Here is a 25,432-nt window from a genome sequence, read left to right as displayed (position 1 = left end):
ACTGAAGACGGAACTGTTCAAGTACATTCCTATTAGATATTGGTATTGATTTTTATCAACTAAATAAGGAAAATATTTAATAGGAAAACGTAAAAAGCTTATTAGCGTATTACAAAGTTATCACACGAGTATTTCTATTATTGAGCTGAGCAGCAATATCTGAAAAACCAGTTCGGATACGTATACGCGAGTCTATATTTAATAAACATAAATATTATTCCAATCGTTAAAGATGTGCAATGCAGATGACTGAAAAACTCTTCATAACAGTTGTTACGCTCTCGTAACGTTTCTTTTAGTGCTGCTTTGCCATTCAGATTGTTATCTTCTCCATTCTTTATTATGGTTACGAGTAATCAACAAAAACTACTTAAAATACAAGTTTGCAAACAAGATAAATGAATATATCTACTATTCCATATATCGCAAAGCAATAAATCTTTTTATATATACTGGATGCCAAATAAAAAATAAAAAAAGGCAAAATATTCCTACCTCACCTAGTTGGTGAGATACAGGGTGTTCAAAATTTTAAATCAAAATAAAAAATTTGCCATAAATCAAGAAGACCTTTAAATTTTTTTTCCAATTTGGTGACCAATATGCTCCTTAATAAAGTAATATTTTAACATAAACAAACTTTGGAAAAATTTAACCAGTGGCGCGCTGTCAGGATTAGTTGTCACTTCATTTTTCTGAAGCGGCATCGGAAAGAAATTACTTAAACAGACGTTCTAGAGAAAAATGGATTGGTCGGGGTGGACCCAATTGTTGGCCTCCAATATGACCTGACTTAAATCCTATCGATTTTTTCATATGGGGGCTATATGAAGTCATCAGTGTACGAAACAATCATCGAATCTAAACAAGATCTAATAACTAGAATTCAAGCTGCGGCAGAAATCATTCAATTCCACCCAGATTTATTCTCAAAGACACGTTTTTCAATGACAAAACGGTGTAATAAGTGTATTGAAGTAAACGGCCAACAGTTTGAACAATGGAGATTATGAATAATTTTTATTTATTTTGAACTACTTACGCTTAATCATTATTCGAAATTAAATGAAATGATTAATTAATTTGTAAATTACTTACGTGCTTTCAGACTTTTGTTTTGAGGCATATTTTCACATCATGCACCGTTCATTCTAGCTCCATAAAAGGTTATTAGTTTTTTAACTAAAAATAATCAGGTAATTCAAAACAAAATTAAAAAATAATTTTCTCTAGAGACGTAAAAAATTTTGAACACCCTATACCTCAACAACTAGGCCCCGTAAGGGTTCGTATTCCTATATCAAAATGCATCATTTATTGAGATCTATCTGAGGTAAAGCGTTGTTGGTCGAATATAGAAACACCCTGTATATTCACTACCATTTATTGAGAAAATTCCAAGCAACAGAAAACAGTAACTTAATTGTCACATTTCGGTTTTTTATAAATTCGACCACTTTGAGCAAATTTAATATTGTTCTTCCGCTTAGCCACTTTTCGGCCCTTTCTGGATGATGAACATGCTAACCAATAAATTGCATTTTTATCAAAATCGTTCAGGCAGTCATTTACACAACATATCATGTGAGGCAAGCATTATAATGCATAAGTGAAAAGTCTCCTCCTATTAGAAGAGCAAATGTCTCGACTTGCTCCTGCAGAATGTATTCAAGATCATTCGATCCCCATTCCTGGAATACTAAATCTTCGTCGGTTCGACTACCTGTGCCGAACAATTTATGGTATAACCTTTGTGGGTAAGGTTAGGAAATTCGGCATTAAGAAGAATAATTGCGATTATATTATATTTTTATAGTAATTCTATGTCAATTAAGAATGTTTCAGTTGATTGATCACAACTGATAAACATCAACTACCACCGACAAAACTGATGAGTCTAAAAAATCACTGTTGAAACATCAAACTCAAACTCGATAGATTCTTTGGCAAACATCTGAGCCACAGTACAGAGACTTTATCAATTAGTGAAACTTGAAATGACTGGAAACAAATATACAGATAGCCACTCCAAAGTAGTTTCTTACAACCCTCCAGAAGACCTATTTCCACTTGATAATGATATCAAGACTTCCAAAACCTAATCAAAGAATCATGTCACGATACAATGCAACAGCCACAGATCCCCTATAAAATAGGTTATTTGTGATGACAGCAGTACACAACAAGCAGTTAAAATAAGAAATCAAGTCAAGCACATCCTCACTGAGTGGGACAACAATCTACGGCATATCATCAGTTTAATCTGAATCACTCCTCTACACCATTTAAATCAATAAAGTCTTTAAGTTCCTTTTCTATCAGAAAATATAATTCATATAACATATGTAATCGTTTCTGTAGCAATCCTTGTATTTTTTATATTTTTTGTTTCTCTGCCAATGACCAGTACTGTCGAGATAACGAGAAAAATTCTACAAATAAGGAAAAGCCTTGAAAAAATTTAACCTAACTTAGCTTTAATTTAACAGAAGACTGAGAATTCTTGGAAATTCTCATAATGTCAGACTTAGATAATTCAAATAATTCGAGTTGCTACATGAATCAATATATTTTGACATACATCTGAGTATTCATAACAGCGATAGATTTACCAGCAGGCTGAGTAGGCTGTAGCCTAGGGCGGTAGATTTCAAGGGGCGGAAAATTTCGTCACAAATTTTTGTTCATTTCAATTAGCAAAATTAGAAAACAATATTGTTCAGATCTAGTTTTGAAATTTTTACAGAAGTAGAAGTAATTTAATAAAAATTGGAATATAGTATTATATATAAAGGTCTCTGCTTTGAAAAATATGCCTAAAATAATTTTTTGTAGTGAAATCATCAAAATCTTAGACGAAACATAAACATCGAATTTCAGAGGGCAGTAGAAGCGGTAAAAGATAAATAGCCTACTGGAGGCACTGATTCGTAAGCATTTTTGTCTTCGCTTCCTAGGCTGTTCTGAGTCAAACCTTACTCTTCATTATATTGGTTCACCGTTGTAGGTAACAGAAAATAAATTTACTGAGGATGGTATCTGAACAATTATGTTCAATTCAAGTAACAGTTCAAAATAGTATATTGTTTAACGAGCAAAGAATGATAGACATTTCTCACGAGGGGAAATTACCATTCCATGCGAGTTATACCCTATATACCTTTTCTACTGCTTTAATAGCGAAATGATGTAACTAATAATATGTCATTAAAAATTTTCATTTAGGTAGGTACAATAAAAATATCAATTACGCATTGAATAACAAAGAAACAGTATTTTCATTATTTGCTTAATTATTCACAATATTGACAGATTTTGTGAAACGAGTCAATGTTTAATCAGGTAAAGAAATGGAATTGAAGACATCCAATATACGTCATTGATCTATCAAGAACAGTTTTGATATATTAGTTTTGTGTTATAGCCGTTAAAAAGTTTAACTTTAAACTCAATAAAATTTGGCCCGTTCCTTTTATATTGCTGGTGTGAATATTTTTATCTCTCCTCACCAAAGCACAATCCATGGAACTACTTATAGAAGTATCCATACTCTCTTGGTTTTTTAGGGAATAATGTTTTTGTTATACGTATTCTTTTGTGATTGGTCATGGATTGTACGTTTTTTCTTCAATATGTTCCATGTTCAAACCTTTCAAACCAAGAAAATGGCTAATAACAAAAGAATTCACGGTTATTAACATATTTATAGATTGAACTGAATATTAAGTAGAACCATTATCCATTAACAGTCCTTAAAACTAAGTGAGGATTCTAGTTCCTCTAGACACGTCCTATTAACTAAAACTAACTAATTTGTTACTGATGGATTCTCCGTTGCGAAGTGATGTAAGTTCTGTAAGTAGATAGATCATCATCCACATCGGCTGAGCTCATACCATAATAGTCATGATACTGATAGTAAATTTTTTGAAAGCTGTGGGATCAACGGGTAGACCCTTGAATGCTAAAAACACCTTTAAACTTATGGAAGTATAACCATCAAAGACGTTGGTTGGTCCTGGCGAGGAATAACTTGAGAGACGATAAGATAGCCGATTCTCTTAGTCTAGACATAATGTCTTCATTAGAGAACTTCTGTGTCAATCGGAATGTGAGAGAAGTCATCGGGTCCAGCGAAATGTTGGTCATTGTGCGAATCTTTTTTGAACTGTAATGATTTATCGTAGAAAAAGCTGTTTGATTTGCATAACGCTAAAGCCTATTTATCAGATGTGATGGATATTATTTCTAGACGCGATGAAGTGAAGATTCAACAGACCATTTAAATGATACTCCAGGTGGCCACATATCACTGTCAAACAATTTGCTTGCTGAAATTTTTGATCTTAAACCAATTTTAATTGATATAGTTGTTGGTTCAGTGCCTCCATTGAATAAGGAAAAGCAGCCAATGAACTTTGTACATATCAACTGTTCTTTAACGTATTTGATTTGTGTTATAGCTAGCATAGAGGTTGCTAATTATTACATAATGCCACTTTTGATTGCTGAGTTTGACTCAGTTTGTGTGGAAAATGTTTCGACTCATAGATTGAAGAATCGGGGATATAAATTATTTTTATTTCTTCGGATTCGTTTCAAAGCATTGCAGATATATTGAAAGATTGTGTTCTATATCCCGTACTAATTTAAGCAATAAATCTGGCTTGAATATAGTAAACATGTTTCCTTTATAGTTGATATCATCTAGCTCCTTTTCTATAAGATTCCATTTGGTTTCGGTTTTTAATAACATATCGTATATATCGATAAAAGTTGGTACACTGTCTGTCAACTGAGTTATCTGACCTGCCAACGAATCGAAGATTTCAAGAGGAATCTGATTCTTGATTATATAGATCCATAACTAACTTTATTTAAACATGTACATGAAATCACAAAAAGTTAATCTTCACTCATAATAATCATAATATTTTAAAACTCTTGAAAAGCATTTTATATTATAATGAATATCCTGAAACCATGATCGGTGTATGGTGTATGTATATCTTTGATTACCTCGCTCTATAAAGTCATTAAACCTGAAAATAATAACTCAGAATAAGTGAAAATAGCCCTGTTAAACGAAGAGCCATTTGTACATCATGAAAAGGAAGTAGCAATTCTTGAACCATGAAATTATTAAAAGCATACATGTACCCTTCTCGTACAGTACAGTATTAAATTAAAATAGTTAAATATACAAAATACGAAATTTAGCTATAAGACCATTTTTCGGGTGTCATTTTTCACAAATCTTTTCTCTAACAAGTTTCATCATTTTTGGCACATTTTCAATTACTTTTAAGGTTGTTTTTTATTTTATTTTCACTGTTACATCGCTCAAACTACTTGTAGTCACTAATCTAAGTGATTAAATTACCACAATGCTCAAGATCCATATTTCACAACAGATATTTCGAATACAAACACAATAAAGCAGCTGATTAGCCAGAACGCATCTAAAAATTCATTCTCCGTATTTTTTATTAGACCTTGTATCTATCAATAAAAGATAATTTCGATATTGTTCCTTCAGTACTAGAAAATTGATTACTATGACTTTATTGTGGTAAAATTTTCGACTTCATCAATTTATAAAATGTCTCAAGAAGCAGAAAAAACTGTCATTTTCCTGCGTTTCAATTAATTTATTTGTTAGAGACCATAATTTTTCCCCGCTTAAGCCATCATGAAGACGCCCTTCATACTTTCCAGTCAGGCCCTGTAAGTTTCTCTCTGCTCTTATTGATTCTTGCCTCCTTTCTCATGGATGAGTATCTCACATGGAGAGTAAACCGAATGCGACGCTCCCATTCCGTAGCAGTCCCGTCTACTCCCATTTTACTGCCTCCCTTTTAGCAAAGGAGCTTACATAGATTTTCGTATCCAAATAAAAATTATAGGACTACAGCTACAACAGAAAAAGAAAACAAAGTTTTACCTTATTTTCTAAATTATTATATTATTCTTACTGAAAAACGTAATCACAAAAGGAATCACTGCAAACGAGACAAATTAGAAATAGTTAATAAGAATTGATAGTGAATTTTTATTGGCGGTAATCATCTTTCTTTTCACTTAAATTTACCAAAATAATATGTTACTTTATATATTTTACAATATTTAACATTCATTTTCGTTTATAAATTTTCTAAATATTATGATAAACATTGAGCAATTCGATGTCTATTATTGAAAGTTAACTAAGTAACAACTATATTGTATTTTCGAGATGTTTCATCTGCTTTTCCTTCCCAACTGCAATCCCCTTTCTAGTACGTGCTTATAACAATACTCCCGCACCAATTTACGAAAAATATGTTCTGACTTTTAATTGCTGTTTATTACAATTCCAATTTTATGTTAACCAGAGCTCTGATCGGAATCATATATTTTGTTAATTTGTTATACTATTTCACATACTCGTACAATAAGTTTTTTTGTATTTTTTACAATTGTTGGATTTATTATCCAATTATCTATCTCACAATTCACTCATATTCGGTTAGTGAATAAACTTCGTTACACTATTTAATCAGAAGGGGTGCCCCAGCAGATCTTTTATCCAATAAATTAAACGTTACAGCTATTCTAGGTGTCCAACAATAGGAATGAAATTAGATACGAAGACTATCAACCCGAAACTAATAAGAATATTGTCTAATTATCGATGCTAAAATGTCAATAGAGACTTTTTTCTTAGTTATGAACTGAATGATTTTATCTTAATGATTTATTGGGCTTGAAAATGGTTGAAAGAAATAAGCTGCGTTCGACTATGTAGATCTGTATCGTTCAGCAATCCAATCTATCTCACTGCTCAGTTAGTGTTCGGTTATACATATACATTTTTAAACACTAAAATCTCTTTGCTCCTAATCTTCAAAGGAAGCTCTCGGATTTGTTTCTTTGGCATTTTATCTAAAAATTTGAATCAAGAGTTGTTTGTACTTATATATTGGGTATTGTTTTTGTCTATATAAAATAAATAGTCTTATTCGTAATGCATAAGAACTGATTGAGTATAATACTTAACAAATACACGAATTGATAGTCAACTTCAGAGCGAATTGGTTCTATATTGCAGCTAATGAGCACTTACAAATTCAAGTTTTGTACTTTCTTCACTAGTTACTGTTCTGATCAGCTGACTTCAATTATTGTGGTTTGTTTTTTACGCTATTCGTTTAGTGCTCGACAATTGCCACGATCGATTTGTACAACTTATGATCACGTGATACAAATCGCTCTCCGTTCGCTCGGTTCCGCGAACAACATTACCGTAAGGAACTATACGCGAAAAGAGATAAGAAGGAAGTTTTTGGAAGCAATTGTGGTTCCTCAATAATTGCACATGTGCACGTGCACCCCCAAATTTAATGCCTCCTCTTAAAAAAAAACTAATTAATTCCTTCTGTTCCAATCTCATCTTTCAGGATATTTCCATAAGTATTCATTTTATTTATGAACAAACATATCTAAGCATACCAAATAGCTTGTAAGCCGGCAAAAACTCTAAACTAAAACTCCCGAATTGAAGTAGATCCGGAACATTTGCCTGCGATAGATCCACTGTTTGACCCAGCAAGAATTTTTTTTTAACTTTCTTTCTTCTTTTCAACATAGCATTAACAGCTAATGCAGCTACAAGCCTTCTAGGCAACATTTTACATCTGTTAGTAAATGCAAAGTGGACACGGTTCTGAGACAACTCTCAGAAAATCAATGTGCATGGAAGTTTCTCTTGAGATACTCGCGAGAGAGAACTGCACTAAATAATTTTCTCTCAAATGAACAGCTTGAGAGTAACTCTCGACCGTTCACTAGCGCAAGGCTCTCAAATGAATGAGCACTTTTAAAATGAATAAAAATTTTTCTAAAAGTACAACATATTCTCTCGCGATATTATATATCGAGGAAAAAATTATTTTGATGAATTAAGTAGTTATTGTTGACTTAATTTTCAGTCTTTAATTCGAATGGTGTATTTAAAAAATAAAAACTATTACTTCTGTATCTATAAAGACAATTTCTTGGCGAAGATCCTTCCTCCTTCAATTTGGTAAGCAAAATTCACGGTTTGATAGCGCAATTTTTTTTACCTCACGTAGTACATACCAAAAGTTTTGAACCCCGCGTCTCCGTTGAATGTAAGTAGTAATGTTTAGCACATTCGGTTAATACCAATCACCATCGTTGTACAATTAAATTATATAAATAAGATAAATTATCAGCAGTTTCAGTAAATTTTCAGCATAATAATAATAGTTAATTCGGTTATGAAAATAAATGATTTAGGAATGTAAATATTGGCTTTATTATCAATAATAAATTCAAGTAAAAAAATATGAATAAATAACTGCCCAAATTAACTAACTAATCATATTTTTCTCTGTGTACTAAATACGTTCCCGGCTCTCTAACTACAAATGCCCTTTCGCTCAGACTCAATCGCAAGAGAGCGAAAGCGCAATGAAAACAGCTGACAATATCCAATACCACCGAATTTACTATACATTTCATACCATAGCTTCTACGTCCTCGACTGCTGCAACTACGCTGAATGAACACCTAATGTAAAGACTGCATCTCAATCGAATGGCTTCCGGCTGCGGGTAATATCAATTGGTTCTCTTGTGAAGTAAATAAACACAATAGTAGATTGGTTAGATAGACGTGCCGGTGCGTAAGAAAAAGCAGTGGTTGTTTATTTACATTTCTTTCAAGTTTCGTGAATGAAAAACTGTGTTTTATAGCTTGTGTACTATGGATTTTTTATATAATTGATTGGTTGAAGTCACTGTATACCGGATTTTCGAAAAGTAAGTAATACTATTTTATTTTTAGAACAATGACATTCGATAATTTTAGATTTATAATATTTTTAATTGAACAATCTCGGAAGTCTGTATAAAAAAACTTATGAAAGTTTTTGCACTAAAAACGTTAATTGACAAGTATAAAAGTTAAGTTTATTTATTATTCCGTTCACACTATTTATTTTTTTATTTTTTATTTTTCTAATAAAGTTAATTTAAAAAAATGTTATCGATTTCAATTAAAGATACTATAAAATTTTTTGTTGTTAATAATAATAATAAAGATGACACATTTAATAATTCACTATCGAAATTAACAAATGCCACAATAAAGCTTATTGATTGTTAATTGGAGTTTTTATTGGTATTTATTTCATACTATCTATTTTTTACCAGAGGTGAAGGGAGAAATTGAAAATAAAAATATATATAATTTTTTTTTGAAGATCTTTGTTGGAATTGTTCTGGTTTACGTTTAATGTACAGAAATTAAGAAGAATAATTAAAATCATTAAGCATAAATAAAATTATCAGAATTGATAGATAAATAAAGAGTCAAATCAATAAAAAGCTCCAACAAAATTGGTAATAAATTTCAAATTGCTGCTAAATTCAATTGTACATAGGAACCGAGAAATAGGAAAGTGTCGTCATTCAATATATATCTAAACCTTCATGATATGAATAAAAATTTACAAGGTTCCTAGGGGTTGACTACGATTTGTTGACTTAATTTATCATCATGTTAATCTTTTATAGGATTCAAGTCAATCGTTTAAAAAGGAAATCAACTAATTTATTCCCCGCTATTTTTCCAAACTCAAAGAATGAAAAACAGTAGTAATTTGCAAAATTCTCTATCGACTAATTGCTCGAGAAAAGAAAATTGTAAGTAGTGAAAATAATCAATTGTTTGATATGGTATATAAAGAAACTCAACAATGTTACTCCAACCATCATCCCCTGGTCTTTTAGTTTCATCTTCATAATATTAACCAGGTTTATTATTATCGTACATCGAGAGATTTCTCACAGATTCGCGGTGAACTCGATCATTTTCTATAGTTGGCTACAATTCGTGCAGTATAAACAGGATTTGTGCTCATTGCAATATTAATAGTGAAAACATATGAATAATTCCAAATAGACTTAATAAATTACAAAATTATACTGATCATGTTTTATAGGAATTTGAATCGATTAATTATGTTACAATAATATTTTAACTCTTGATAATAGCATATAAAACTGAATTTTTCAAACAATTTTTTTCCTTTAATATATCAATGATGGTTAGAACATTTATTGATGATTCTCTTTTATTAAACACAATCCTCGTCATTGTACAAACAGATTCACAGTTAAAGGATTTAATCATCTATCCAAACTAAAATATCAGGTAATAAGTATGCAATTACATACAACTTAATTGCGCAATAGAAACGATAAAAGAGACAGAAAATACATCAATTTTGAGTGTCTTAAGTATACACAGGATCAAAATCAAAATTCTGTCGTGAGATTACCAATTCACTAACAAACAAACATCGAAGCAAAGTGAAGAAAAGAATGTAATAAAATATATTTCAAATAAAATATCCAACATCTAATGTTAGACATACTGCTTAATTTTGCTGCGAATAATAAGTTATAGTGATAATTAATGTCATTTTTTATTGTTGGGTTGTGATTTTTTCGCAGAACCTACGTATTCCCCAGATATTGTCCCATTCGATTATATTCTTTCCGACATCTCTCCCACTAATAAAAAGTATCTCAATAACGTCTCGAACCGAAAATTTTTAACAAACATCACACAAATTGTACAATGAATCCCATCTAGCGTAATATTCAAGTAAAGGTATGTGCATATTTCTAAAATAGAGATGATCTTCTTTTGTAAATCATTAATAGTTCTGGGTATTTCTGTACCGCTAAAGACTTTCTTCTTTAATATACCCTATATGTAGGCATCCGGTGGTGTAAAATCGAGAAAATTTGATGGATATTTGAAATTAGAAATTTCCTGCAGCTTTGTGACTGGTTACTCTGGCCTCTTTCAACCACTGGTTTTTTTAAAAATGGTGTTACTAGAATGTTCATAACTTCACTAGGTAACAGTAACAGGTGTACCATCCTCCCCCCCTATCCTCAATGAAATACGGACAATCACATAATAACTCTCAGTCTATCGAAATTAAGAGTTTTTGGCTTATCAATGTAACCCTTCAAGATGTAAGTGACTTACATCTAAAATCCATACATTATTCAAGTCCTCGTATAATATAGCCTTAAATTGTTCACAATATACAACTCTGGGATTCATATCTCGGTTTGTTAAATAGCGCCCAACTTGAATTCGGCACGGAAATTCACTTAGGTCTTGAAAAATACATCGTATTGCTGATAGTAAATGACGGTCGTCAAAAAGTCGGTTCAGTTATTGCAAAACCTGATTGACGACACATCCTCATTTTTTCTTATAGTTACCTCCCCTAGAAAGCATAATTGCGTTGGTTAATGCCTCTTTATGAGATTACCATTTCCGTTCGAACGAAATCAATGTTCAACAACAAATACTCCTCAGTGGTGGAACCCAATCCCACCTATAACAAAGTTTTTTTGCACTATTAAAAACACAGCAAACATTCACGCAACTGAAATCTAAACAAAATGGATATGAAAAAATATGCCCAATCAAACAAATAAGTGGAAAATTGGCTGATACTAATTTCACGTTTCAATAACAGTAATATTGTAGTAAATCAATGTTCTAATTTACTACAGTTATCGACCCTAACATATGAGGTTGGACCCAGAAGTAACTGGCTCAACAAAGAAAACACAAAAATGTTCGAAAAAAATATATTTATGTTTCAACGTAATCTCCTTTCAGCTACATGCACTTTTCCCATCGATATTCAATAAGTTCGATACCAGTGGCCGTTTTTCTTTGATTCCAAATTTTCAGTTAATATGTGATGTATTACACTTCATGAAATGCCTATTATGTCTGCTACCTCTCCCACTTTAAGTCGACGATCATCCCGGACCGCTTTGTGGATTTTCTTCTGATATTCGCAGTTCGTACAGCCTCTCTGTAAACTCTGTTACTCAATATTCTACTATTTATAATGAAGAAGTACATTTCAAATAAAAGTTTTGTATCACATAATGATGACTAATTTGTTCCATGTTTACAAACACAGAAAACGTTCATTATTGATAGCTGTCAAATAAATACTAAACAACTTAGCGCCTTCAAACTTAAAACATATACTGTGTACTTTCTAAAACAGTGGTATGTTGCGAGTACTTATCGCCATCTCTAGGTCGAGCCAGATACTTCTGGGATCATTCTCGTAAACCTGTTACTAAGAGGACAGAATAGGTCGGTTAATAACAAGATTGCGCCTCGTAGAAATATACAAAAATAGTGTAAACAAAAGTAACTTAGAGTGAATTTATAAAAATATTCATATAAATCTAGTAAGTATATATAAACCAAACTTTCGATATAATAAATTCATTACTTGTCAAAGATAAACTCTATTTAGTTGAGGCATATTAAATTTAAACACACTGTATATTGCAAAAGGTTACAAACGTTTTTCTGTCAAGTAAGTAGGTATACATTGTTAGACGACAAAAGAAATAATTAGGTATATAATGACTATAAACGAATATAACTTCCTATGTAAATTATTATTCAGTCGTGGGTTCTGTTACAACTGTTGAAAATCCCCATGTGAATACAAATATTCACTAAAAGAAGATTATATCAAAATAAGAATAATAAAACGTAATGCACAGAACCAGTTATGGGTTAAGCCGATAAGTATTAAGTTGATAAGTATACGAAGAATGTTAAAAAACTTAGAAACATCTGGACGTAAGGGTTTAATATAAAACTTAAAATTACAAAACATAATCTAATAATCATAACAAATGCGATGTTTCATTTGAAAAGGTCTCAAATTACATATCTATGTATAAAAATAATGATCATCACAGCGAAGAAATAAGATGTTGTAATTATAATGAAAAGACTCCTATTGAATTGATCATAGTGTGGAAAATAGAAAACGACTTCTAGAAAGTTCTATTTTCGGTATTCTCCGTTTTTTTTTTCATAAAATAGTTAAACCTTAGTTACATATCCCGGATGATAAATATATTCAAGATTTAAAATCCAAAGGTTTTATCCAAAAATCCCAAGGGTTACCTATTTCTTAGTTATAAAGGTGTGTTAACAAACTATAGGGTAATGTATACGTGAATGTACTGGTGTACTTTTTGGGTTTAAGCTTTATGCCTGGGAAGTTACACTACTTGAATACTCCATTAAAAAACATAGATATAACTGAAGGTTTATTTCTCAAACTTGAGTTATCTGGAGAATAACGTTAACCGAAGGATAAGTACAACTGAAGAAAACGGCCATTAATTATACTAAACAATACACACTAAAGCAGAATGTTTGAAGAAACTAGAGATCTATTTAATATTGTGCTACAAATGATCTTATGAGTAAGTAGATCAACAAACACTAAACTTCTAAGTAGAATAAAACTCGAATACCTTGAAAATGCATTGAGAGAGAATGACTTAAATTTAGACAAATATAAAAGGTTTGTTTGTGCAATCTAAAAAATTCATCGTGCGCGCTCTTTGCTATAGCTAAGCCGAACATGTATGCTACAACCCTTCGTATAGCCTCAGAACAATGATGAAATGCTGTCATTTGAGATAGTTCAGGGAGGCTAGCTAACCACTTTTGATATCAGTCAAACTAAATAACCAGGTACAGGTACCTGCTACCTCGAAACATGCTGGAATTATGGAAATGCGTAGGTTGTTCCTACTTAGATCGATGTATTCATTAGACCATTCACGGTCGTAATTTCCAAGGAACAATCTCGAGTGTCAAAGACAGAATAATTTCATCAAAGTGCTCGGCTGTATTTTCCATTTTCCTCTACTCTGCTTTTCTGATAGTTTTCTCATATGAAATTGAACGGTTCTGTTCCGATGAATGAAATTAATAAGAGGGTCACAACTACTGACTCGTGATGTAGAAAAAGATACAGAATAAATAAAGGAAGAAAAAAGAAAATAATTCATCTGCATTGATTCATAATTGAGATAAGGAATATTAGGATAGGACCAACGAATTTCAACCTTCGATAAAAGAAAAGTAAAGTAAAAATGAAATGTGAAATTATTTTTCTTATGCCTACCTTGAATTTCGTGTGCTTAATTCTGTAATTTAGACAAGTTGCCTTTTTCTTCATCGCCTCCATGCCTAGTCAGATCTAAAGTTGTCACTCCATATCTGTATCCCTCGTCGGATACTCCTGCAAGCTAAATTATCGCAAGTAATTTTTACAATTCGTGTATTGACTATTCGCTTAAGGTGCCTGTTCTTTTGTTTCCTTCTATTTAGTTCATTCATTTATTTTGCATGTCTTGATAATTGCTTCGTATCTTTGTCGTCTCCAGTTTATATAAACTTATATAATAAACTTAGACGCCGTACAGAATCCATTTTGATCTTTGTATATGTTACAATGTTGTCAAGTGTATATCATAAAATTATTGTGCAGGTGTGTCAAAATGATCAGATTTTTTATAACCATTATGTTAAAATTAGTATTTCGTCTCATAAAGGGCTGCTGAAATAAATAATACCAATACTTAATGTTTATAGTTTTAGTTGGAATGGTGGTCAACTGACAACACTGTTGTGTTTGTTGTTATAGCTGAATCAGGGCATTCGGTATTGAATATCATTTGTATATCAAGATACCCGTTCCTTTGAGTTGTGTAATAAGTATTTTCTTAAAAATCTAGCACCACTAAATTAATGGTACTGGTAAATTTACAATGATTAAAGTTAAAATGACGACTACACTTTGTAAGACGCATTATATCGAGTTAATACATCCTTCTAAAAAGTTTTCTTGAAATACAACCTCAAAGATCTTCGCATGTATGCACTTATGTATAATATAAAAATTTTTATGCAAATTAAGAAGTAATGTCTAACACCTATAATAGATTATCGTATTTTCAAATTTGCGCCAAATCTGAGATCAAAATGGCAGTTTCATTTTTGTTTCATTGTATCCTCAATATCTCTGGTCTGGTCCTGTTTTAGGCGATATACGTCATTTTCAACATTATTACTGTCTTAGTTTCTGTTTGAATTTGTTCGCTCCACCAGATTGATTTGTTTAAAAAATGATTTTGGTATCTTTTATGACCTATCCTGAAATTAGATTACCTATAATTTCACACTTCTACACCCCAAACTTATTGTCAATCACTACAACTATTTTTTTGATCATAAGCTTTTTATTGCCAATTTCTGTTTAATATCAACTAAGAATTTTGACGTTTTTCTATTATTCTCCGTCGCAGCATATTAGTTAAGCTTTGATTAATAAACATTCTCATAACAAGTCGTAAGAACTCAATATTTGATACTCTTTTCAATTCTTTCACTATTATTGTAATCTCTCCACTGAAATCAAGTTTACTACTATTTTGTAGAAAGTGAAAAAGCTTTCCAAAATAAAAATGATAAACTAACATATGCTCAGTATTAAAATACCAAATTTGAAACTTGATCGAGTCCTGTACTGTATAGACGCACCTTTTTATTTGTTGTCACAAATCCTTATTTTTTATTCACGCTGGCACTCGCTAAACGTAAGGTTAAACTTCCGTGGGTTCCGATTGTACCTACTCTTCGTAACATCCGATTTAAATTACGAAATCCTGACGAAATTTAATGCAGATAATCCCGTCTAAATATACGCTTAATCAATTCGTTTTTTTTTCACACAATGGACAATTTTAAATAAACATTACGTACTTTCTATAAATATACAAATTAAGAAACTAAACAATATCATCACATACTTTTTTAAAATGGTGTGAGATATTAGGCTATAGAAATTAAAAAAGCGACTAACATGATATAATGGTATAATTTATTCAAATATTGTTTTCTGTTTTTTTACTTCACGTACCATATACCTTTCAGCATTCAATTCATATTATCATTCTTTGGGACGTATAATACATACATATCATACTATGGCTTCTCATCTCATCCGTACTGGAGTTTTCTAAGTTCTATTTCAATATCGGAGCATTCCTATAAAGGCAATTCCTTACTCTGATTATATACCCTCTCTAGCATTTTAAAATGCTATATAGCTGGTTTAGTGAGATCGCGAGACATGGATCTTGATAACTCATAAAGCTATGTTCAATTGCCAAAAATTATCTACCTATAGTTAAATTTGTGTAAAAAATTGAACAGAGGATGGTGAGGACGAAGAACGTTATTCGATCCCCAAAAAGATGAAAGTATGCTAAAAGTGACAGGTGATTAATTATTCTTTTAGCTCTTGGTCAAAACTGTGGCGATCTGTGAACAGGAAATTGTAAGCTCAATAAGCTGAATTAGAATTTCTGTAACAGTTGGTGATATTCATACTGTTTACACTACACTACACTTACATTATCTGACGCGCGCCTCGATAACAAAATTATACAGACTGAAGGTAAACTAAAACCTAATAACTTGACTTATCTGTTTTATACTAAATTTATGGTAAACAGTGAGGTGGAGTCCTTTTATATCTTCTGTTAACAAATGACAAAACAAAATTTCATAAGAAAAATATAACTGGAGAGTGTAACCTATATTTAGGAATCACAATATATCTGAAAATGTTGCAGTAGAACAAGCCATCTTCCTGATACTGAGAAGGCAAAGACAGAGCATATGAAACCTCCCAGAAATGGATTAAACGATAGAATACACGCATTGCTAATGAAGGGCACTACTTTCAAGGAGCTTCATTCAATTTATAATTAGTTAGCTGGACCTTCTTTTAAATATGTTCAGTTTCCTCTGCCCAGTTCTTTCCTGATGATCATTACAAATGCTCATATTCTTCTGTAGAATCCACGACCTACTCTCCTTAGAAATAACTTCTGCTTTTCCACCCTGCTACATTTAATTCTATGAATGAATCTGTGATATCATTAACTATATACTTCATTGTTTTTGAAATCAATAACAGTTTTTTCCGATGGACCTTTTTATTCGTATAATATAAAAGAAATATCCCATGTCAAATGCTTCCTTGACACATACCTACTTTTTAACAATATTTTCAATGACCATTTTGCATAGAGGTTCCTAAAGTATGTTGATACAACACTTGTTAACATGCATGTATTCTAGCACTAGGAATATTTACATATGTGTTTCAAAAACTAAATCATTTTGGTTTTGGAAGTAAGCAGGAATCAAATAATCGTAGAACCGAGGAGATAAGATAAGCAGTCAGATTTGTCGTAAAATATCCCAAAGGATTAATAATTCCATGGTATTTTATATTGAAGTAATCTAAAGAGGATTATGAAGATCTGCGACCACCGCCCTCTCATTTGTTTTTTTTTTCATAGTTTTTGTCACACGAATATTAGAATACATATTATCAAGCATTATTTAGGCTGACTTTAGGTTTACTAGGAACGGAAAATAGTTCATTATATGAAAAACTAATGAGAATAGTTTCCACAATTATTGAAACTTTCGATACCTAATAATTACTTTATACTACAGCTAATATTTCTTACTAAGTTGTGTAACGTAAATGATAAAAATTAGGAATCTATCAAATTATTCGATTGAAACTACTACTATCTCATTAATATGGTTTATTTCATGGCGAAAATTACATGAAGAGTATTTTTAACTATACCTACACCATAATTTACTTTTTCATCGAAAACTATCACATTGTTTTGTATTTCATTGAAATAATCTTCTTTGTATTCTGCAATGTCTTCAATTGGAATATTCGATAATAATGGGTTTGTTGAGAGAAATAAACCTAAAAATTAATTTAATGAATTAAAGAATCTGAATTTGGTAATTTGATAAAACGATATTATTAAACTTATATTCAAGAGTATTCAACCCAAGCTCTATTAGGAGCAAGAATTAAACAGAATGTGAACACTTTCATTGCATGCTAATTGGTGCCTCACTTTCTAATGATCCACAATATTGATTTTTATCAAATATCAGGTTCAAGTTTCCTATGGAATTTACTCCATTGAACCCAAAATTTCTCACTTATTTTTCCATTTATATAATATTTCACTTGTAGAACAGTCTAATGCAGCATGCTGTTTTTACAAAGAAGGCTGCCACTGCAGCTCTAAATTGGGTCCTATTTGGACATAAAATATCATCATTACTGCATATTCGCTTGTTAGGTGGTGAGATTGGGAGCAATATGTCCTGGCAGAATCACATAGCCGAATTAGCTAAGGCAGCCTCATAAAAACTTTAAAATCAAAAAGCTGTATACTCTGCAACAGGTTCTTATCCTCTACAAGGCCCAGATCCGTCCATCTTTGGTCTCGTGCAAAACGACTTATAAGCGATCTAATTGACAGATGACAGTTGACAGCTTAGAGCATAGAAGAAAGGTCGCTGATCTCACTATGTTTTATCGATACTACCTCGGCACATGCTTTTCCGAGCTGTCCACCTAGAGCAAGACCTACTCGACAGACAGACGTGGCTCATGAACACCGAGCTCGCCTTCAGAAGCTCAGAACGTCAAAGTATCGGAACTTCTCACTTTGGAGAAGTCAAAACTGTCGAATTAGCTTCCATGGCAGGTCTTTTCCGAACCCCCAACCTACAGAAGTTCAAGATCAATATTTACAATCATCTCCTCACCGCAGGTACCACTCGAACTATTAGAGTGTAATAGGGTTTACCCTCTTGTGTTTTTTTACATAAAAAATGCATGAGTATTGTCTTCATGATCCCAAAGTAACATACTGGAGCACTCACTTTCAATATATAGACGATATTGAAGGAAAATTTGGAATCTCAATAATTTCTAGAATAATTGCAAATATTTCTTTAATGAAATATACTGAGTTTCTCGAATCAATTTTCGTAATTACCTGAATATGGTATTGGTATATATTGTTTTTCGTTAATTTACATTTGATTGTGATCACTTTCATCAAACTTAATCCCAACTACTCATTCTGGGTAAATATGTACTTCCTCTTTATTTTGTGCCACTTGTTGTTTCATTCTTTTCCATTGTTTCAAATATTTGATTTTTCTTGTAGCAATTTTACTTTTCCAAATGTAATTTGTCCTTAAAATTAGATATCGTAGCGTTTCCTCATCGCTATATCATCGCTATCATACGAGACTCTAAAAAATTATTGACTAGTTTTTTCAGAAGAAATTGGGTAATGAATAATTAGTTCTGTTTTCATTCTATTTGTGGGTTTCGATCTTGTTCTTTCAAGTTCATTTTTTTCATTATCGGCAACAACGTATTCGATATTTCATAACAAAATAAATTATTAGTTATCTATAATTCTATTGTTGTTAAATTTGGGTTAAACTGTCAATAATATAAGTAGTATAATCTCAAGTTACTTAAATTGATTAGATAATCATTTTAAAACATGAAATTAACGTTATTTTTATAGATTGTACAATCAATATAAACGGTATTCCTCACAAGATTGATTTTTTAATGTAATCCAAAAATTTTTCTGATAATAATATGCCACTGTGATGATCTTGAAAACCATACATGTCCCTATACTTTATATTGCTCTTAAAGGTCAGTATTATTACAATGAAATTTGATTTTTACTTCATTCAGTTGAAATGATTTTCTCTAATCGTGTCTTTGATCTCTCTAAGAGCAGAAATTATATTTATGAAAAACCTATAATTCTTGCCTTGCCATTCTTCTTTTTCTTTAAATTCGTAAATGCATGGCTCCGATCTTAAATGATATTCCTTAAAACCTCCATGTTTGATATCATTCTCTACACCTTCTCTGGGATTAGGAAGATAATAATACGGGGATACAATTTTGTCATGTCCATATTTATTCCATCTATGATGCTTTGAAAAATTGTGGAAAACTATGTCTAAAGGGCTGCGTTCCAATGATATTTGAAATGTTTGTCCTCCTGGTTTCAACATATTGTGGATATTTTTGTACATTTGTCTAAAAAAATATATTGAACATAAAATAAGCAATTAGATTTCGAAATTTCATTACAAAAAAGCACGCAAACATAACAAGTGTTTTGAATAAATTTTTACAAAACACCGCACTCAGCTTTACAATCGCATTGGCTTATGCTTTGGTGCTGGGTCATAACCATAACACAGTAACTTAACACTAGGAATATCCTTCGACATAAAATCCCTGAAAGTTGATCAATTGTTATTCGACGGTTTCTGAGCACAAGAACTTGAACTATTCCAAATCTCAGACAAAACGAAATAAGAACAAAATAGCGCTAGCACTGCAGACGAAGATTAAGCCAAATACATGTCACAAACGGTACTGAACTGGTAATGAATTGCGCTAGTCTAGCACAAGGAATGCGTACTACAGAATCTTCGCCCGTTTCATAATTATTGCATCCTCGTAGTTAACACTGAAACCGTGATAAGAGGAACAATGGATAATTCTTCATATTTTGAATGAAATTAGATGTACTTACTTGACATTAATTTGAGGTTTCTATGAATTAAATATACTAAAAATAATGAAAAATAAGATAAGAGGAACAATCAAAATAGAAATTCTTCTTTCTGTTTTCTAAAATAAATGCGAATTTCTAAATCATTTAGAATTTATACCAACGAATACGAAACAATAGGAAAAACAGCTACCAAATTAAAAGGAGCAGCAAGTTTAAGAGGAAGCAAAGAAATGTTTAGAGATAATCTTAGGTAAGACAAAATATATAGTTATGAAACAAAAAAAACTTAAGTGTCAAAAACAGAAAATAAAATTCTTATCCCAACTATTTAAAAAAAAACATGATGCCCATTTTGATCTATTTTTAGCATATTTTGTGATGCCACTTTATCACTATTTTCCATGCCAAAAGGTCGTCAAAAATAAATATGTACTCAAAAAAATACTGAAACAAGAAGATCCTTATTGTATTGGCAAACAGAAGGTGGTCGCTTCCAAATTCTGCTCTATTCAATCAAACATGGAGATCTTCTATTGTCCTCTTATTGTGATAAATGATTTGAATTATTATTCTTAAGTTGATTACTTAACAATACTCTAGCATTCTTTTCCCGCTCTTAGTTCTAATTTTCTTCTTTGTGTTTTCGTATTATGGCCTCGTATTCAGTATCTTTCAGCCCTACCGAGGCATCAAAAAATCTTCTGTACATTCCCATCATATTGGTGAATTACCGCAATTTTACTCTTTGCCTTCCAAAATAATTTATTCTATTTCTACATTCTGTGCTCAAATTCTCCACTACTGAGAATTTGAGTAAAGAATGAATAATTGAGAATAATAAATGAATAATAGACTCATGCATATTATTCATTTATTATTATTATTATTATTCATTTATTTCTGTTATTGCTTCTCATATAAGAATAAATATATAAAAAGGAATCACATTTATATAAGGAATTTTATGTGTTCGGAATATAAATATTCAGTTTTAGTTTCTGTATGTAAGTTGTGAATTTTCTACATATTTCTATTATAAATAACTTACTTGGGATTTCGTACTAAATGATTCGTGAAAAAACTCATAATCAAATCAAATCTACTTTTGAAATCATCTGGAACAGATTGTGTATCGATAGCAAGCTCTTGAAATGTCATATTGGGCCACGAAACCGACTTCCTAGCATAATCAATCATTTTCGTTGAAATATCGGTTGCAATATATTCTTTATAATCGTTTGGAAAATTTGGTCGTACGGATATTTCATAATTGGTCCCATCGCCAAATCCAAATTCTAAAATACTCGCATTCTTAGGCCAATGTATTGCTGACCTATATTTTTTCACTAGATGTGAGGTATGTTGTGTTAGAAGGATTCTAGAAAACTTAGCGTATAATTCCGGCAAAAAAAAACTGGAGGACATTATTAGTACTATACAACTCAGAGTGATTCCTTCAACAGAAAGAAAGTATGAAATACCCATTAAAAATAAAAAAACGTCATGTTTTTATACATTAAGAGTATCTTATCCTTATCTTCTTTTTATTTGTTAAAAGAAAATGATATTTAAATAAGGCGTTTAATACTCATTTAAAGAAAGACTCTGTGTGCGAGGCTCAAATAAATAAAATACTGTTACATGAACATTCAAAGATCTGAATAAATAAATGTGAAATATTTATACATAGAAAATGTCATTATAACATTTTGAATTCAAATATACAAATATGATAAGAATATGATAATAACTTAATTAACATCAAGTTAAACAGCCGTTAAATACAAGGTGTAATAAAAAACACGGCAATTCGACTGGAAAAGATTATAGGTGAACAATCATTGTCTCTGAAACGGAATTAACGACAATAACAGCGTTTGGTATGCAGAAGCTGGGGCGGAGCTACGGCAATGTGATTTTTTGACGTTTTTAATGTATTCTGCGATTATCCAACACGTAAATACAATTTTTTTTAAATGTTCTGAGCACGCAAAAGCAGAAATATCTCTTAAAAATATCACTTTACACACAGAAAGCAAATTGATAAAATTGCTTGACATTGCGTAAACTGGGTTCGAATCTATACTTAAAAAAAAAACAATTTATCAAGTAAGGTTGAGTTAGGTTATATTAAGTAAGGTTAGGTTAGGTTTGGCTTGTTCTGCGTCTCGTTTCAATACCTATTTTGTTATATTATATATTTTGAGTCCTCACGTCCAACCTAAGCTATTTAGGAAACCCCATCCACTTCTATCACCGGTATTATACTTCTTACCTAAGTCTAGAAATGAAGACAGTTATGTAGCTGTAAAATGTGTTTGCGATAATGACCGGTATAACTGCTGCTAGAAATATGTCAGTCCAAGTCTGTGTACCACTAAATCTAATATAACTGATTGTTACGAGTACAAAGTACTACCCTTAGCTATGAATGCACTTATATTTATGTTGAGTCCATAACTTGAAGCAGCTCTGAAAGTCTTTCTCACAATGACTTTCTTCTTCTCTATTGCAGCTCTATCAATATCAGCTATAGGAAAAGCTAAAAGTCGCAGAGTGATAAATCTGTTGAGTAGGTTGGATGTGTACTAACAGGTAGAGCTTCAAAAGCCTAAAACTTGCAAATAAAATGCGACTTTTCGCATGACGCGTTATCCCATTTTTCCGATCTCTTTTTGACTTTTTGACCGAAATGTCCCACATCCCCAATCCCCAAAGTCTTTTATACTTTTAAATTGCACACATTTCATTGCCATAGATATATTTTAATATTTCGTGATCTTATTTAGCACCTTTTATTAATTTGAATATTTGGAAACGAAATAATTAGCGTTGCTCTTAAGTACAAAAGATTCACTGGTGAATCTCATTTTTCGTTACCCCGTAAACAAAATCTGTCACATGAGATTTTGGAAAATTAACACTTGTTCACTCCTGTATTACCAGAAAAGTTGACCGTGGCTATGTCATAGGCCTTTTTTACATTAATGTAAATTCAATTGGAAACGAATATGTGGAACGTAATCCCACAGTTCTATCACTGCCTGCTAACTATAAGGAGTTTCAGTCGAGTTTATTCTTCACATGATGCCATCGGGTGACCCCAATATTTTTAGATTTATATGAAATTGATTATTTCCATTGAGATTATCGACATAGCTTTTAAAGGGCTACAAATTTTAAGGACTTTTTGTAGAACCACTGCTAAAATATCTTTATAGAATAGATTTAGGTATTGTTTAACCGAAATAAAGATTTATTTATACCTTTATTAAGATAAAATTTTGTTTTGTTTTCCTCATCTTCATTTCATTTTTTTCAATTTCACATTAAGATTTTTTTTTCTTGTTTGTAGACGCGATGCACACCTACAAATTCGAATAGTTGAAGAAGAAGCTAGTGAAAAGTTTACATATCACGATTTATTTGTCGCGAGGTTTTTTTGAAATAAACACTGTTATAAGAAGTAACATAGTTGAATATGTTTCGTTGAAATTCCCGCTCCGTAAAATTTTACACGGTTTTCTTACAATGCATTCGTATCATATTCCCAAGGTTTCAATTTTATTTTCATTGTCCATGCTGAATTGATATAAATACATTCCAAATAATGCTCAAGTTGCATACATAATTTTATATCCTCAGCCTCCACCAAGTCTCCTTACATCTTCACACACTTGGTCATTCCATCTTCCCCTTGATCTTCCAGTGAGCGTCTCCCCTATGGTTAACCTCTCCACACTCTCCTTATTGTTGTCTCTTCATCCCTTCATCTCACATGGTCCAGCCACCTAATCCTTCTACTTCTTATGACAGTCACAATATCTGGTCGTCTGTACCGGTCCCTGAGTTCTCTGTTTTTTAGTATTCTCCATACTCTTCCTTCGAAAATTGTCCACACATCAGCTCCATACAATAAAACTGTCTGTATCATGATTGTGTATATTCTTATTTTCGTATTTTTTGACAGCAGTTTACTTTTAAGTAATTTCGATAGGCTCCAAAAACATCTACTGGCTGCATTTAACCTCATCTGTATTTCTTCTTCTATTTTATTGTTGCTGTTCATAGTAAATCCTAGGTACTCAAATTCTCCATTAATTTGAATTCATGAATTTTTAATTTGAATTCCTGAATTCAATAAATAATATATATACGAGGTTTGGCTATTAAATAACGAGACTGCGCGCCTATAGGGCGCCCTAGACGAGTGGAGTTAAAAACAAGTAGTGCATTGGGTATCTAAATATCTTGTCTATGCACGTACCGTCACTATTATAATATTTGTGCAGTAGCGGTTTGAAACAAACGTGTTTTTTTCTGGTGCCGAAAACCATCTGTGATGAAGATCAGGAGCAGCGTATCAAACTCAAATTTCTCGTCAAATTGAAAAAAACTCTGAGTGCCTGAGTGCTATAAATTGTTGCAAGAGGTCTATGGGATCAATTCTCTATCTGGTATGCATGTTTTTGAGTGGTGTAAGTGCTTTAGTGAGGGCCTAGAAGTCACTGAAGATGACCAGTGTCCAGGTCGCCCTGTGACTATTTCAACTCCGGAAACAGTGACCAAAATCAACCAAATTATGCGTGCAGATCGTCGAATGAGCATCCGGATGATTGCCGAGGATGTAAATGCCGATAAAGAAACGGTTAGAAAAATTTTAGTAAAGGAATTACACATGACAAAGTCTGTGCGAAGTTGGTGCCAAAAAATCTGACTTCTGACCTAAAGCTTTTACGTCAACGGGTCTGCTCAGATTTCCTCCAAAGGTTAGAAAGTTTAGAAAAAGATCTGCTTTGAAAGAGATCTGATTTGACTCGATTGAAGCGGCAAAGTAAAAAACAACAGAGCACTTAAAGACACTCACCAAAGAAGACTTCCAGCACTGATTCGATCAATGGAAAAAACGTATGGGAAGGAGTGGCGAGAGGAGGAAAGTATATTGAAGGGGGCATTCGAATTTAGAATAATTTTTATAATAAAACCCTTTTTCGTGACCAGTCTCGTTATTTAAAAGCCATACCTCGTAA

At 31.9% G+C, this 25,432-nt stretch overlaps 2 protein-coding genes across 2 annotated transcripts in view; one reads left to right on the top strand and one right to left on the bottom strand.

The window, feature by feature from the left end:
- The first annotated feature begins 8,452 nt into the window (after positions 1-8,452).
- The window catches only part of LOC130901943 (growth arrest-specific protein 2-like), a 69,006-nt gene continuing 52,026 nt past the window's right edge, over positions 8,453-25,432 (top strand). The window contains exon 1 of the mRNA XM_057813658.1: positions 8,453-8,825. The gene's annotated coding sequence lies outside the window, so the exon portion shown is untranslated. The remainder of the gene's footprint in view (positions 8,826-25,432) is intronic.
- On the bottom strand, positions 14,079-21,849 carry LOC130902418 (juvenile hormone acid O-methyltransferase-like). Its single transcript, XM_057814558.1, has 4 exons — positions 21,451-21,849; positions 19,641-19,915; positions 17,589-17,743; positions 14,079-14,186 (listed from the first exon to the last, which is right to left on the bottom strand). The coding sequence occupies exons 1-4, from the start codon at positions 21,825-21,827 to the stop codon at positions 14,079-14,081; spliced, it is 915 nt and encodes a 304-aa protein (XP_057670541.1). The 5' UTR covers positions 21,828-21,849.

The sequence above is a fragment of the Diorhabda carinulata genome, chromosome X (genome assembly GCF_026250575.1).
Source record: "Diorhabda carinulata isolate Delta chromosome X, icDioCari1.1, whole genome shotgun sequence".
Taxonomy (NCBI): domain Eukaryota; kingdom Metazoa; phylum Arthropoda; class Insecta; order Coleoptera; family Chrysomelidae; genus Diorhabda; species Diorhabda carinulata.
Note: the sequence above shows the minus strand (reverse complement) of the source record. Positions and strands in the feature narration are given on the sequence as shown.